Source organism: Nymphalis io, chromosome 11 (assembly GCF_905147045.1).
Source record: "Nymphalis io chromosome 11, ilAglIoxx1.1, whole genome shotgun sequence".
Taxonomy (NCBI): Eukaryota; Metazoa; Arthropoda; class Insecta; order Lepidoptera; family Nymphalidae; genus Nymphalis; species Nymphalis io.
The window spans coordinates 5597435-5613251 of NC_065898.1; the positions used below are offsets into that span (position 1 = coordinate 5597435).

Below are 15817 nucleotides of genomic sequence, written 5' to 3' on the forward strand. Positions count from 1 at the left end.
CGGCGGCCTTCTAAGCTATTAATTTTGGAAACATTAAGGTGATACCATACTGGCGAAAAGTTTTTAGTTATATAAAAATATATTTTATATTATATTCTTAAAATAATTTTCATAAAAATAATTACACGGTATGTTATTTTACTGGTAAAGTACTAGTAAGCCATAAGAAACAGTTTTTATTATGTAAAAAATCCGTTGGTATCTAAATAATAAACGTTAAAAAATTATGGTTCCGACATTAAAAATACGTCGAATATCGATATGACATGTATATTAAATCGACAACATTATGGCATCCTCTCTTTAATAGCAGGAACCATAATCAGCATCATATTGAGCATTCATAGATATACGCATGATAAAGTAACAGGCAGCCCTTTTGAGGACAAGTTTTGTAGCCAATGCAGGTTGGCTACACATGTGGCAGATTTACATCCGATACACGTAACATGCAGGTTTGCTCGCGATGTTTTCATTCGCCGCCGTGCTCTAGACGAGTTATACATCCACGAAAATTCAGTAATGTTTGCCTGAAGCAACACGTAAGATTCGCGTGTTCTAAGCCATCTAGTCTCGTATGATAAGAAACATTTCATAATAGTAATATCTTAAATTATCCTTAAATTACACTAACATTAATAAACTATATCCAGTGATTTTATTAGCTTAAATTAAGTCTAAGATAGCATTAGTTTAGTTAAACAAAGTAGCGTGGAATAATTTGTATTGCATGTCCTAGTATTATTCATTTGATTATGACAAGTTTGTAATCACAATGAGAATGTTTGTAATGTATTAATGCTAATAACATTGTATTAATAATTATGTATTTACAAGACCGACAACCTGTTAAATGTAACATGATAGAAATTGAGATAAAGTTTATATTAAAATGTCTGCCACAGACTTCCATTATAGTGGTAGGTAATATTATTAAGAAGTAATTTAAGTTTATTAATATCTCATTTTAAAGTTATAACAGTTTGTTCGTTTTCTAAAAATCTTAATTGTGGCATTTTCTATTAAAGATTTTCGTTTCGAATATTCTAGAATCACATGCGTGCAGCATATGTACGTATTTAACGTAATTACTGGTGGTAGGGCTTTGTGCAAGCTCGTCTGGGTAGGTACCACCCACTCATCAGATATTCTACCGCAAAACAGCAATACTTGATATTGTTGTGTTCCGGTTTGAAGGGTGAGTGAGCCAGTGTAATTACAGGCACAAGGGACATAAAATCTTAGTTCCCAAGGTTGGTGGCGCATTGGATATGTAAGCGATGGTTGACATTTCTTACAATGCCAATGTCTAAGAGCGTTGGTGACCACTTACCATCAGGTGGCCCATATGCTCGTCCGCCTTCCTATTCTATAAAAAAAAAAAAAAAGTATGCGCGAGGGTTCGTGTGAATGTGCGTGAGTGTGCGCATGTGCGTGAGAATTTTTCTTTTGTGTATCATATATAGTGCACGAATAATTATATCAACTTCGAACTAATTGAAACCGACGTGTATTTACATAATTAATAACTGATACAGTATTTTATTCATTTCGATTTAGCAGTCTCGACTGATCTATTTTTATAGTATTTAATCCCGTATAGTGAGAAGACAAGTTAATGTGGGTAAATAAAATTTAAAAAAGACTCATTTTTTACGGTTCATAGCAAAAACTACAAGTTCATTTTAAATGAAACCTTGAAATAATTTTAAATTACAGCATCATTACGGATACATAATTTACGCATATATTATATACTTCCTAACAAGCCATTTTTTTAAATTTGGCTTAAAAATAACCTTTTTTAAACGCTATTTTTTTTAGCTATCACGGACAAAGGAAAACTTATTATGGATATTGATCACAAATATGTCCACATAATATAAAAGCATACTAGACATTAAGTATCCCCTAATATATTCTTTACTGTACGTTTATCTTTATTCGACAGTTGACAGTTGATTGTACAAATTATGTAAAACATTATTTAATTAAACGGTTTGTATAAATTTATCATCTTAAAGCTAGATGCATAATCTCTCAACCTGTATTAGGGTTTACCCTTTATAACTCACTGCTATCGGTTGTTGCACCCACGAATTTGGCTCTAAGTTTCAAAGTTTAGTTAGTTGGCAGCAGGCTATGTCTAGACAAGTTTTAGATTTACGATGCCCACTCCGCGTAGGAGCCGTTGGCCTCGGATAAACTCCTTGTTATTAAATTAGTCGATAATAACGTAAGCGACTGTTTTTGAACGAAAAATTTAAACCGATTTAGAACGTTATTTTTAAATGCTGAACCATTTTTAAAAATTAAAAAAAAAAAACATTGCGCAAAAACCTCAGCACTAAGTTCCTATTATTAAACATAAATTTAAATATACGTTCTGAAACATAAGTCGACTTATATTTATGCAAGTAACACATTTATGATTTTAAAATGCTTGCACATAAGTTAATAAAACATAAAAAGCTGAAGTCGCATTAAAATTCCTGTACATTGTGCGGGTTGAACGGAGCTAAAGCACTTGTGAAGCAAAACAAATTGCTTTTGACGCGATGAAAAAATAATTATTACCTATGCTTAAAGGTCATTAACTTCATCATAATATTCATATAATTAAATTAATTTTCACTTCAATGCCTGTAGTTAAATAAGTATCGATCGAGACAACATTAAACTCGCTGTTATAAACTTAGATTGAAACTATTGGCCTTTTATTAGATTTAATTTTCAAAGAATCCGTAACCGTAACAGCCTGTGAATGTCCCACTGCTGGGCTAAAGGCCTCCTCTCCTCTTTTTGAGGAGAAGGTTTGGAGCTTATTCCACCACGCTGCTCCAATGCGGGTTGGTAGAATTCACATGTGGCAGAACTTCAGTGAAATTAGACACATGCAGGTTTCCTCACGATGTTTTCCTTCACCGTAAAGCACGAGATGAATTATAATCACAAATTAAGCACATGAAAATTCAGTGGTGCTTGCCCGGGTTTGAACCCACGATCAAAGAATCGAAATCGATTAAAAATTTGAAAATTATTTCGATATCATTCAATCGATCATTATAATTTTGAATTAAAAAGTCCATAGTTTTTCTACACACGCCGACTAAATATTTAATATTAATTATTCTTAGTATTTAAAAAAAAAATTATAACTAAAAAAATAAAAACAAAATTAGACCGCTTCTTATTAAGTAGCAGTTAAAATCATCACCAGTTGAAATAATAATAACAGAAGTGCATCATTAAATTGTTCCCGAAGGCAACGCGATTCCCATTATTTTTACTCGTTTTAAAAGAGGCGACTGATTTTTATATCGAATGTGTCTTTTATTTTTTAAGCGGAACAAAACCATTATTTATAATTATTTTGATGTTGCCATATTATAAACACGGCAATAATTCCTTATTCTATTATTATTTTTGGTCATTTTCTAGGTAATATTTTTGGATTACAACAGTTATTATTTTACTTAAACTATAAAATGGCACATTATTAGATTTGGTTTATTGTGTGAAAAGTCTTTTAAAACTTTTTAGAATGGTAAATACTAGATGGACAATTTTAACAATTTGAGAGCACAAGCGTAGGCCACTGTAGGTGTTGTAGAAAACCACGTAAGACCAAAATAAAGTGTACTTAAATGAAACTTGCGAAGGCGTCATTGATTTGAATAATTGACAAACTATCGTATACTTGTGAAATCACATTTTATGTTCCCATTTAAATAAGCAATAAATAAAATATATCAAACCAATTTTTAAGGTAATCCTTACTAATATTATAATTGCGAAAGCGAATTTGTTTACTACGCTTTCACGCCTTAACTACTCTACCGTGTTAACAGACGTACAAAAAAGGAGAGAGTACCTAAAACCCCCAAAAAATTTAATGATAAAAGCCTGTCTGTAAATTTTTTGAAGACAACCGCCACATAATGTAATAATTTTTGTTTTAATATTGGACATGCCCAGCCCGCTACCGTGGGTTGAATTGGTAGGGTCGTATTTTGAGGAGCCTCAGGCCAAAACTGTCGGGATCGTGCCTGCTACATTCTTAAGATAGCTTGTACTTCATATGAATTACGTATAATAAAATATCACTTGTATATAATGGCTAAAAATAGGACCCAATTGTATTTTATCACAGTAATCAAATTATTCTAACTATTATTATCAATGCGAAAGTGAGGTTCAATCTTACTGATTATCATGAGATTTTGGATACACATACGTCAGCGATTCAGAAAAGGACATACATATATGCACAACACCTAAACCCCCATTTAAACGCGAACGAATCCGCGGACAGAAATTAGTTTGTATAATAAAACCTTTTTCTATAAATAGCTTTTTTTACTCTATAATTTTAAATGAAGCAAGTAATATATAATAAAAAATACGCTCTTAGTGAATATTCTCTTTATGGTTGTTTGTGTAAAATTTGCATCATAAGTGTTTGTTATGCATTAAAGTCCCAGTGTTTACGAGGTCTCGTATGAAATACCCGTTTAGTTTTTAAGTATCTCTCAATATTTTAGGGTTAAAGCGCAATTTGCATGGCTGTATTAATTGTCAAATATATGCTAATGGACACTAAATTAGCATGCGTTTTTATTAAAGACGATTCAAGTTGTTATCTTAAAGATAGACGATTTTATTTGCTCACATTAAATTATATCTTATTTAATGAAATTAAAAAGAACATTTTTTTTTCTTGATTCACAGAAACTGACAAAACACATTTTAATCTATGTATAGAATACTAGGTACCCTTACAAACAATAGATTTTAGGAGGTTTAATATACGTAAAATCCAAACTGACAAATGTTTTTATCTCATCTATTATTGAGCTCTTCTAATATCATGTTCATACACAATTTTAAACAGTTATTCTTTAAGAGTAGGACAACAGATGCTTACCTTGCATGGTTTAACACGAAATGAAAAGGTTTAAAAACAAAATACCAGATCCCTCGAGCTAATTTATCGTAGGTATGCATTAGATAATTTTGAAGCTTGAACATTTGGATACATCTCATCAGCATATTTTCACTCGCCCAATAAAAACGATAACGACTCCACTTATCCTAATTTGAAGCACTTATAAATATGAGTTTTCGGTCTTTGATTCCAGCGTCAATTTAAGGCCTATGTATGTACTATATATATGTATGTATATATGATTACGTTTCTTGTTGCTTATTTTCGGTAAGTGTCACTTTTGAAATTTTCATAGTAAAGGATTTTTTTGTAATTTGATTTAATATTATCAGAGCCAAATATATATAATAATGGATAGTATAGAAATCGCGTTTCCAAATCTGAGCAACCATCGTTGAATTTTCAAGTTGCGTTTTGTGTTTATATACATCTTCGTGTTTTTAACGAAGGAATACATCAAGGAACTAAATCATATTAAATGTTTTATTCTCAAGTTAAATATTCAAAAACAAGAAACTTGACAACATGACATAGCAAGAAATATAATATTAACTTCCTTAAACAATAATGACAATATTGATGATGATTTATAATGACTGCGTTGACCTCTAAACCAACAAAACAATATGTCTGCCGGGAGATTTCCGAACGTTATCATTTCTGTATTTACTTACTATTGTCAAATAGAACGTACAAATGACCCGTTTCATTTATTTTATATGACAAAGATAATTGTTAATATTTATAATAATTATAGGTATACGAAATAAAAGCCAACGGTCCTTTTCAAATATATATAATTGTAGCGTTGAAAATATTTCATTATCTTAATTTGTGTATTAATAAAAACACGTTCTGTTTAAATTAATAAAATTATTAACATAATATTTAGCATCTGTTTAAAAACGTGAGACATATAATCGTGTTTATTAATTATTAACGTTTAATTAATGAACGTCAATTTGATTCTCGACTCATCGATGCGTTTTTTTTAATCCAATCCATATATTTTATTAATTTAAAAATTTTAAACTTATTTTTTTTATTACATGATAAATTTTAATTCGATAATCGACCGTTTTTAAAATATTTTTATAAGGACGTTAAAAGGGAAGTTATATATTTTGTTTTATTTATTCATCCTAACAATTTTTAGTGCCGATTCTGAAATAAATTTTTAAAATAATTTGAACAAGACTAAGCATGTTGTTCACCTGTGCATCTCTTTCCCTCGTGTGAGGTGGAAAAGGATAACAGTATTTTAGTCACCTCAAATTGTTTTAGTTTATTGTGCACACCAGAATGAGCACATTTGACTTCGTAACTATAAACAAGACGCCAATCAAATAGTAACCATAGTGCTGTTTAAATTGCTATTGCATTATAATTGGAACGATTACGATTACATAATCGTGTAGTTTTTGCCCTATGGCTGGCTGACAAATTGATATATCACTCCTATATTGCAAAATGGTCCACCTACGTGATTTCGTAGTCTGACAGTCCTTTGTTACTTAAGTGTTTAAGTATTTACTATTATCGGATTAGCTAGGGTTGTATTAGATTATAAGTTATAACTACGAACATTTTTATAAGTCACTTACAAATCAACTGATATATCTACCCTCAACCAATCCTTCGTCCTGTGAAGCAGTATTAAATATTAGTGAGCCAGCGTAACACGGAGTTATCAACAACTATGTTTTTTTCGGCATATTTTTGTTTAGTCTTTGTTAAGGCTCTGAAAGAGAAAAGGGTGAGTATTGTGTCTCAATTCTCGAGCCATATAATGACAACTAAGATTGTAACGCAATGAGGACATATGATATTTTTTTTCTAATCTTGCTATCATGTTGCCTAAATACAATCAAAAGTCATCTATTACCGTGTAATGAATATAACACATTCTAACTTTTAACAACAAACAAAACCGTAATTATACAGATTTTATACTAAAATATAACACTATCTTTGAGCATAACATTTTTAATATACCAACGCAACGGTATTCGTTATCGCATAACTGTTCAATGACGAACTAAGTACATAGACAATAAATCAAAATTAAAAACATTTCAAGTATCACTCAAAATATTATTCCAAACATTATGATATTATTCTATATCGATTTATCAATCTTTGATAATACAAATATGAAATCATTATTGGAATTCTAATGAATTCGCCTTAACAAAAACTCGTTTAACAATGGTTGTGCAAAAAATATCAATAAAAACCGTAGCGTCCTTAGGTACAATTTTAATCACACGATATAATCTTAGGAAGCACAAAAACGTCTTCTAATTTTGCTATACTACCTCAGCCTGTGAACCCTCTCTGATACCGATGCCTTGTGAATTTTATAGATTTTGTTTTACATTGTAATTTGACCTTGTTAACTAATTTCGCTTAAATCCGTTATGATCATACATATCTCTTTAATAGTTTGCTTTATTTGTCCACGTTTGTGGTTCCTTTTTTTCGCTGGAAAAACGCGTTACGCATTTCCCCCACGGGAACAGTGGGAGGGTATGTGGGTCTCGCTGGTGTCAAAGCGCCGAGTGCGCCCCGAACATCGGAATACCTTTCCGTCTTAACGAGGAGCGCCACGGGATCGCTTTCGCATGCTATCGTGACGACGTTTGTGGTTGGAAGCTCTACTCTTTAGGGTAGCTATGTGATCGGAAAGAGTTCAAGCGCGGGACCAACGGCTTTACGTGCTTTCTGAGTTACAGGAGTGAACACACTTTTAACTTTTGGATTCCGGGCTGCTACTGAGAATTTTTCACCAGAATATCTCAATATTTATTTTGATTCGACTCGGGGTTTGACCTTGGGAGCATTATGGACTAGCCATTAGACCAACAAGGCAATTTCTCTGTAAATGTGCTACGCAAAAGTCTCCAATTCTCAAAGGGAAAGATGCGAAGCTTATTCCACCACATTAGTCAACTGCATGTGGTTGGCTATTTACATCAATCATTTGGTTTGTAGGAACTACTGATTGGGCCTCTCACATACCGTGATTTTAATGAGTAAATTCCTATTGGCGTTTTAAATTCTAAGTCACCTTCGTTAAAATTCTAGCCTTCTTTTGCTCTTTCTTATAACGAGATAAACATCAGTGTTACGGATCTTATGGACATATAAGACTCGACCATAAAATTGATCCGCAATTAATCAGTAGCTTTTTGTTGCTTTTGCATAATCCGGATATATAATTAAATTAAGAGTTTTGTTTGTTTTTATTAAGCTATATTACCATATTTTACATGATTAAACAAAAGCTAAAAATGTTATTAACGTTTATAGAAAAATGTAAAACTCACTTGTACGTCATACAGTGAATTATATTTTCGTCAGAATTTTAGTGTTTCTTGTCAATCAATCAATCAACAGCCAATCGTTGTCCACTGCTGAACATAGGCCTCTCCCAAGGTGCGCCAAAGCTCCCTGTCCTCCGCCTTCCGCATCCAGTTGGTGCCCGCCACCTTCTTAAGGTCGTCGGTCCACCTGGCTGGAGGGCGCCCTACGCTGCGCTTGCCGATTCGCGGTCTCTCGCGGTGTTTCTTGTGTATAAAATTAATCATATTGATAACCTCCTGCCCAATTTCGGTTACAATAGTCATTCTACTGGACTAACTAATTGCGCGGAACTAATTATAGTGCGCAAATACAGATGCACTTTCCCTTACTCTCATAATTCGACGGCAAATCTGATTCGACCACAAAAAGAACAGGCGCACGACCAATGGTTTTACGAGCGTTTCAAACCCGGCAGTATAAACTCTGCCAACGTCTAAACTGAGAATTTGACAGAGAGCCCCAATAACAATTTATTTGACGCGGGAATTGACCCCGGAACCATGGGACTTGTAATCTTATAAACAAGCAACTACACTGATTATTAAGATGCCATGTTTAAAGAAAACATTAAGACAATTTATAATTCGCATATTTTGGTTATTTATAAGCCTGGTGAATTCAATCAATATCTCTATAGAATGCGAAGCAAACATACCCATAGCGATGGAACACGATTATATTTTCGATAAAAGCGATGATGGTTCAACGATAGTGAATTCCATTTCAAGATGCGCAATCAAAATTGTATCTGATGAATTTTACAACCGTTATAGAAACTGTTAACTCAGCGACTGTAAATAATGCTTTGTAATGTTAGCTAATTAATATAATAGCTACATTAATTAACATTGTATCTTCAAATCGAATGCTTATCGATACTTCGACTATCAGACTCATTATATATTTTTCACTATTCATACTTATATATTTTTCCATCATGCTTTTGTGGGAAGCTGTTTAGTACCTACTATCTTTATATAGTATTTGTTTAATGGCTGTATTGTGAATTGTAAAGCTATGTAATTGAGTATATATGCGTATCTGATTTTCATTGTACATTGTAATTTAGATTTTGCTTAACCTCACGCTTCTACCTCATATTTATCTGTTTTAATTATTTTTTCCTCTTCTGGATAAGCATGCCTTCTCTAGTTTTTTATAAGTAACTTCTGTTAAGCATGGTTATTTGTTAAATACAATAATACTACATTTATATGTTTTTATATCGAACCACAAATACAATTAATACACCAACTTATTGATTTTTCCTCATTCCATTGTCAATTATCTGGAACTTTAATGAGTAATTCGTATTATAACTCACTTTCCTCGTTTGCTTTGGCTTATTTGCTTGTTGCGCTATTAGTAGTTAAGCGACCATCCTGTAAATAAAACCCTTCAATCTTCTTTCTCTTTATTGTAGGAGTGCAGCAAAATTTGGTACGAGGATTTAACAAAGGAATTGGCATCGAGACTGCGATAGGTTCAACGAACTTTTGATTATTGTGAAAATTTGTGAACTTAACAGCCGCACACCGAATGAAGTCGAAAGTTGTGAAAATGAAATATTTGCCCACGGGCGGGCAAAAAGAAACTTATACGCTTCTCACCGCACGAAGAAGATACATGAAGAAGTTAATGTATGTACAGTATTATAATGTTTTCTCTATACGTCATTCGGTTCTTATCTAGCTTGTGGTGACAGCTTGTATTGAACATGTAAAGTAATAATTGATCTAGCTCCTTCCATTAAGTTAAACTGTTAACGTTTTATTCCCTATTGCCTCGATGCCTATTGTGGAAGAGTTTGTGAAATTGCAGTAATGGCCGTTGTTGAACAAGTTGCTCGGCTCCCGTTAGACTGGCGAGATGTTTAATCATGATAGATGAACGCTAGCAATCTGTATCGAAAATACAGTTAACCGCGCAAATCCCTTCAACGTTACCGTATTTTATTCTTTATTATCACAGCCTCAATAGCTTGTATTCGCGACGTGTTGACCACAGTACGTTTCACTCTGGAACGTGCCTTACGTATCTCGTACACCAACTTCAGAACTGGTTCGTAGTTTGAAGGACGAAGATATATTTCTTTAGTAAATTACGTTAGTTAACTAGAAATTGCTCTTGGCTATTGCCGTCATTAGTATAGCTCTTATAATGATTATTTTGTACTATTAGCAAATGAGTCTCTGTAGGTGATTAAAGTAAAAACACTGTTTCTGCGGAGACTTCTTTGAATTTTGTTCTGTAGCTACTTGACGCATGCGCATTCCATTAAAATCTCGTTTCGTTCCTTTCGATTTCTTTTACAGTTGCAATAGAAAATTTAATCTAACGTTTACATTTTTAGGTTATGTATGTTATATATAAGTTATTATCACAATGTTCGCATTATCATCTATTTATAAATATTTGATTGTGAAACAATTTTGTATGGAAATGGAATGGAATTTTTTTTTTATCGAATAATGCAAAATTATATGTTTTGTTCAAATTTTTAATAATGAATCGAATCGAATAATAGATGCTGAACTAAACAAATAAGCACAATGTACATTGAAGCTATTATTTAATTTCCAATTGTAATAAGATTATTCTATAATCTCGTTACTCTATACTACAAGCTGAATTTCATAATTTACATAATTACTATGTATTATTATCTAATATAGGGTTTACTTTACACCTACAATTATAAAAAAGTCGTATTCAAATCCATCAATATTCATATTGCCTGTGGCTCGTTTCGAAATGTCATCATATTCAACGGCTTGAGACACCTGCGTATATGTCATAATGATATCCGATTATATTATAAAATTTAACATAAATAATTGCAACCGTCTATATAGTAGATAATGAAATAGCAAGCCAAATTATTATCGCCCTGGGGTTAAAATGCTGTGAATATAGCTATGTATAATTAAATTTGTTTATCGTTATGCGAAGATATGAATATCGAAAATCAGAATCGGTTTATTTTATGAAGAAGAAGATATATCACTTTTATATTTAATGTTTATTATATTTTCTACAATATATATATATTTAGACGGGTTTGTTTATCCAGATAATAATTGTATTTCAGTATGAGCCTGAGGACCACTTATCAAATCATGAAATAAAATAATTTATATACAAATTGAAAAAAATATTATAATTATTAATGGATTTTAATGAATTTCATATATTTTATAATACAAATAATGAAATAAATATGCAAGTAAATAATTATTTGAACAAATGAACATTGAATGACATCATACGATGAATGATACGAAAAATGATAGCTTTAGTTTACCTATTACAGACATTTAGACATAGTTTTAATGTAAATTTTAATTATATAAAGAAGTTACCAATAACTTTTACAGTAATATAAACAGGCAGTTATCGGGACTGCCGATAGAAGTGAAAACTTAAACAGTTAAATATATTTTCCAATTTCCACATCTATTGGCACTCCAAGTAATAATTCTATCCCTTTTTATTATATAGCTTTTTATACAGCAAAATACACAGTATGTCGTTAACACGGTGCAAAATATTAATACAGCTTAATTTTAATTAATAATAATTAAAATACACTTATATTATTTGTATATACTCAAATATTTAAATTATTTGTACTTTCAATGATTTCATATTATATTAACATTACCTTGTCGGTGACGAGAGGCCACGACTTTATCCCTACGATAAACCAGCGCAACGCCTGAAGAAGTTTTCACTTCAAAAACCTCATATCACAAGCTTTTAGACAATATAATCGATATAATAATAATAAATGTACTTTATTTAAGAAGGCCCTTATAAGCACTTTTGAATCATCATAATATCAGCATATCAAATTTAACGTAAAGCTTTATACTTTATGACTATAATTATTTCAATAGAGTAGCAATTAACACAACCACAAGCACTTGATTGATTTGTTATACCAAAAAAGGAAATGCGTATGAACTCCAACTCACGATGTGGTACTTCGTTGATAAATCGTAGTACCATTTCTCAAAAGTCACTAATGAAGCTGAGTTTTTATTCGTCTAGACAAATTATTCATAGAGTAATAAAAAAAAAACAAAAACTGAAATATTATTTACCTTTATTTAAATTTTATTTGAAATATATATTGAATAAAGAAATAAATAAATCTAATTAATAATAATATATAATTAGTTTTTTTAAATTACTATCACGTTAATTTTACTAAACAATATTTTAATAACAACATAACTTAATATGAATAATACAAATATTTTCAAGTCGAATTTCTACTTTATGCAATCTCTAAAACTAAATTTCATCATGACAACCATAAGGTGACTTATGTTCGGGGCCGGTCACGAAATGTTTCTGTTAATAAATTTATTTGAGCCTCGGAGGTAAATGTGCATCCAGGATGCCTGGGACAAGTACTTTGCCCTTATTATAACAAATGGACCTTCTTATCTTCAACTTAGTCATCTAAATATCTATATAAATATATACATACTGTTTGTGAGATTTTATGTGTCTACCTCCTTTTTACATATAATATATATGTACACCCGTCTTGAGTGTGCTTCAAGAAATCTCTTGTCGGAATAAGCACGATCTTTATATTTAATTATCTGTTAATTGTTTTATATATTCGTTATAATATAGTGCAAATTAATACGTATTTTGTTACGTGCACAAGTGATTCTTTGTGTAATTACATTTAAGATTGTATTATTTATTTGTCTTTTTTTCCTTTTAGGTGTGCTACTGCTTTCAATAGGATATATCTTTAAAGAATAAACATGCTTTTTTACACTTAATTCTATTGAAGCATTTCGTTATATTAATATATATTTATTTAGTACATTAAATTCTGCACGTTATAATTATACTTCAAATTTATTCTTAATTTTATCATCAAAAGAAAATTTGTTACCGTATTTACATTTTGGCTAATAAAACTTTTTTAATTACAAGGTATGAATTTAAAAATAAAACTTTTGATCATTTTTTACCGTAATTACATTTCGAATTTTAAAAAGGAGGTTTGCCATTTAAATTCGTAATTTACGCCGTAAAATGTTTAATTACATGATAATATCAAATATAATAATTATATTACGTTAGTAACAATTAATAAAACACGTCAATAATAACAATAAAAAAAGTGATATGTTTTGGTAAAGATTTTTTTTAATGATTCCCAGTATCATCAGATTTGATTTATAAAAACATTCTAAGCAAGCTATATCTTAAGCTTAGTAAGGCTTTAGTCTGTTACCATAACTTCTAAGAACAGTAGCACTGGGTAGTGAAGCAGGCAATATAAATGAGTAATGTCTCAATAAACAGCGGGTTTACAAGACCGCTCAGCAGGAGTTATGCCGATACTACTAAGATCAAGCAAAGATTAAGATAACATGTACAGAAAGACTGAAAATAAAATTATAAAAGACAATCAATAACGTTTCACCTCAAGGAAAGTTCAGTTCTAATAAAGCGAAGTCCAAATTTAAAATCAGTTTATAACTTTTTTTATTTTTACCGTCGATTTTTTTTCTTTTACTAACTTACTGCAACCATTATTTCATTTGCAACTAGATACTCTTTCTATGAACAAATTTTTTTTTAATACCTAGAGACAATATAATTGGATAACTTGGCATGAATATATTTATTGGTTTGTTTTCACAATAAAATTTATTTAGAGTTTTATCCAAAAATTTTCAAACATATATAGATAACATAAATAAAACATTTCTAAATTAATATCTTTAACGGCAAACACAATCTAACTTTCCCAAAAACAAGCTTCCAAACACCAACATATACACAATTACTTTGTGAACTAAACAAACGGAAATGATATTTCCTACCATCTTATTCGACTGTCTATTTAGAACTTGTATCTAATTTTCTGATTACTCGCACACAAGCCTATGCGATCCATAAATAAGGCTAGTCGCTTACTGTATTCATAACACTATATAAGGACAAATAACTAAACACATCTTTACCCTTTTACGTTGTCATTTATTCGTTCTTTAAGATAACGTGTTGCCGTGTAAGGGGGAAACAAAAACGCGAACGCGGCACACAAACAACAGATTACGAATGCGTAATATATTGTATGTCACTATAAAGTGCTATATTAGTAGTAGATAGTCAGCCTTATTTAATTCAGTGTCTATTTCGTTAACTCGGGACCGAGTTCGTGAAATCCTGACGATATTAGTTAAGCAGTCACGTTCCAATTTGTTTAGATTTGAATCTGTATGTACCACATGCACGGTTTTATTCTTGAACTTTTATCCCCTTTTATGTAAGCGTATATGAACTTATTTAAAATAACCACCAGGGTAAAGGTCGAGCTATAATTATGTTTTATATTTTATATGAACCAACGACTGTGGAAGTTAATATTGTATAATAATGCAGACATTATATAGAGCTGAATGAAAACTGAATGTATGACTGAAATGTATCGCAGCAAGTTTCTAGTTTCTGGAAAAAATATTTATTAAACTCACTTCATTGCGCGTGGATAATATCTAACAGAAGATATGAAAAATGTGCCAAGTTAAAGTTGATTTTGCAAAATGAGTGTGACTATTATTTCTTAAGGCAGAAACATATATAAAAAATACATCACATTATACGACGTATATGATATGTCATACTGTGTTCATTCGTTGATGTAATTTTGGCAAATTCCCTTCGATCTATATTGGATTTCTTACCTTTAGAAGTTATTTTATGTTATAGGTACATATTTGATGTATAAAAACTAAAATTATATTTTATAAATATGCAGTATATTACAATGGGATTGTTTCATAACTTTCAATGATGCGGTCCATCTATCGCGTTTCATAGACAATGTTTCGGTTACCATATATACATATGGGATACTCGTGGATGTTATATTTAAGTGCTCCCCTAAAATTCCCCTATCCCATTTGCTTAGGGATATCCCGGGAAGCGCTTTGTTGTTATACACGTATCCCAGACACTATTTAAAAAAGGCTTTTGTAACGTCAAGTGCGACTGTCATCTACGCTACAAACAATGTTTTCAAGCGTGTAGTTCTTACGTCATTTTTCACCCTTTTTTAAAATAGATTTTATGATCATATACATACTAATATATTACCAGGGCTTGTGACGTAGGTGCGTCGGTTGATTGTTTTTTCGTTGACAAGAATAAAAAGGTACACCTCCTATAATATATGAAATATATTTTACTTTACAGTCTATAATTGGAAACTTTACTAGTTAATTAAAATGAATTGTTTTGATAAATATTGTCAACTTTTCTTTTCTTAACCATCTTCGAATCCAATTTAACTTTGATAACACTAATTTTTCTAATCTAATAAATAAATTGTTATAGTTAGTCAAATAATAAAAAAACGTCTAATTCTATGAGAAACTATTTGCTGCATCTTACGTCACAAAATAAAAAAAATCAAGGGACAGGTGAACATTTAAAAAAAATCTCTTTCATTTGGGTTTATTA

The 15817-nt window shown here is 31.0% G+C and overlaps 1 protein-coding gene across 4 annotated transcripts in view; it reads left to right on the top strand.

Annotated features, from left to right (window-relative positions):
* The window catches only part of LOC126771828 (rap1 GTPase-activating protein 1), a 296244-nt gene that overhangs the window by 162853 nt on the left and 117574 nt on the right, over positions 1 to 15817 (top strand). The window contains exon 2 of one of the 4 annotated variants that reach the window (XM_050491949.1): positions 9738 to 9954. The exons of 2 other annotated variants lie outside the window; for them this stretch is intronic. In XM_050491949.1, coding sequence (XP_050347906.1) covers positions 9854 to 9954 — 101 coding nt within the window. In that variant the 5' untranslated portion in view covers positions 9738 to 9853. Of the gene's footprint in view, positions 1 to 9712; positions 9955 to 15817 lie in introns of those variants that run through there. One more of the 4 variants, XM_050491950.1, reaches the window with a different exon arrangement.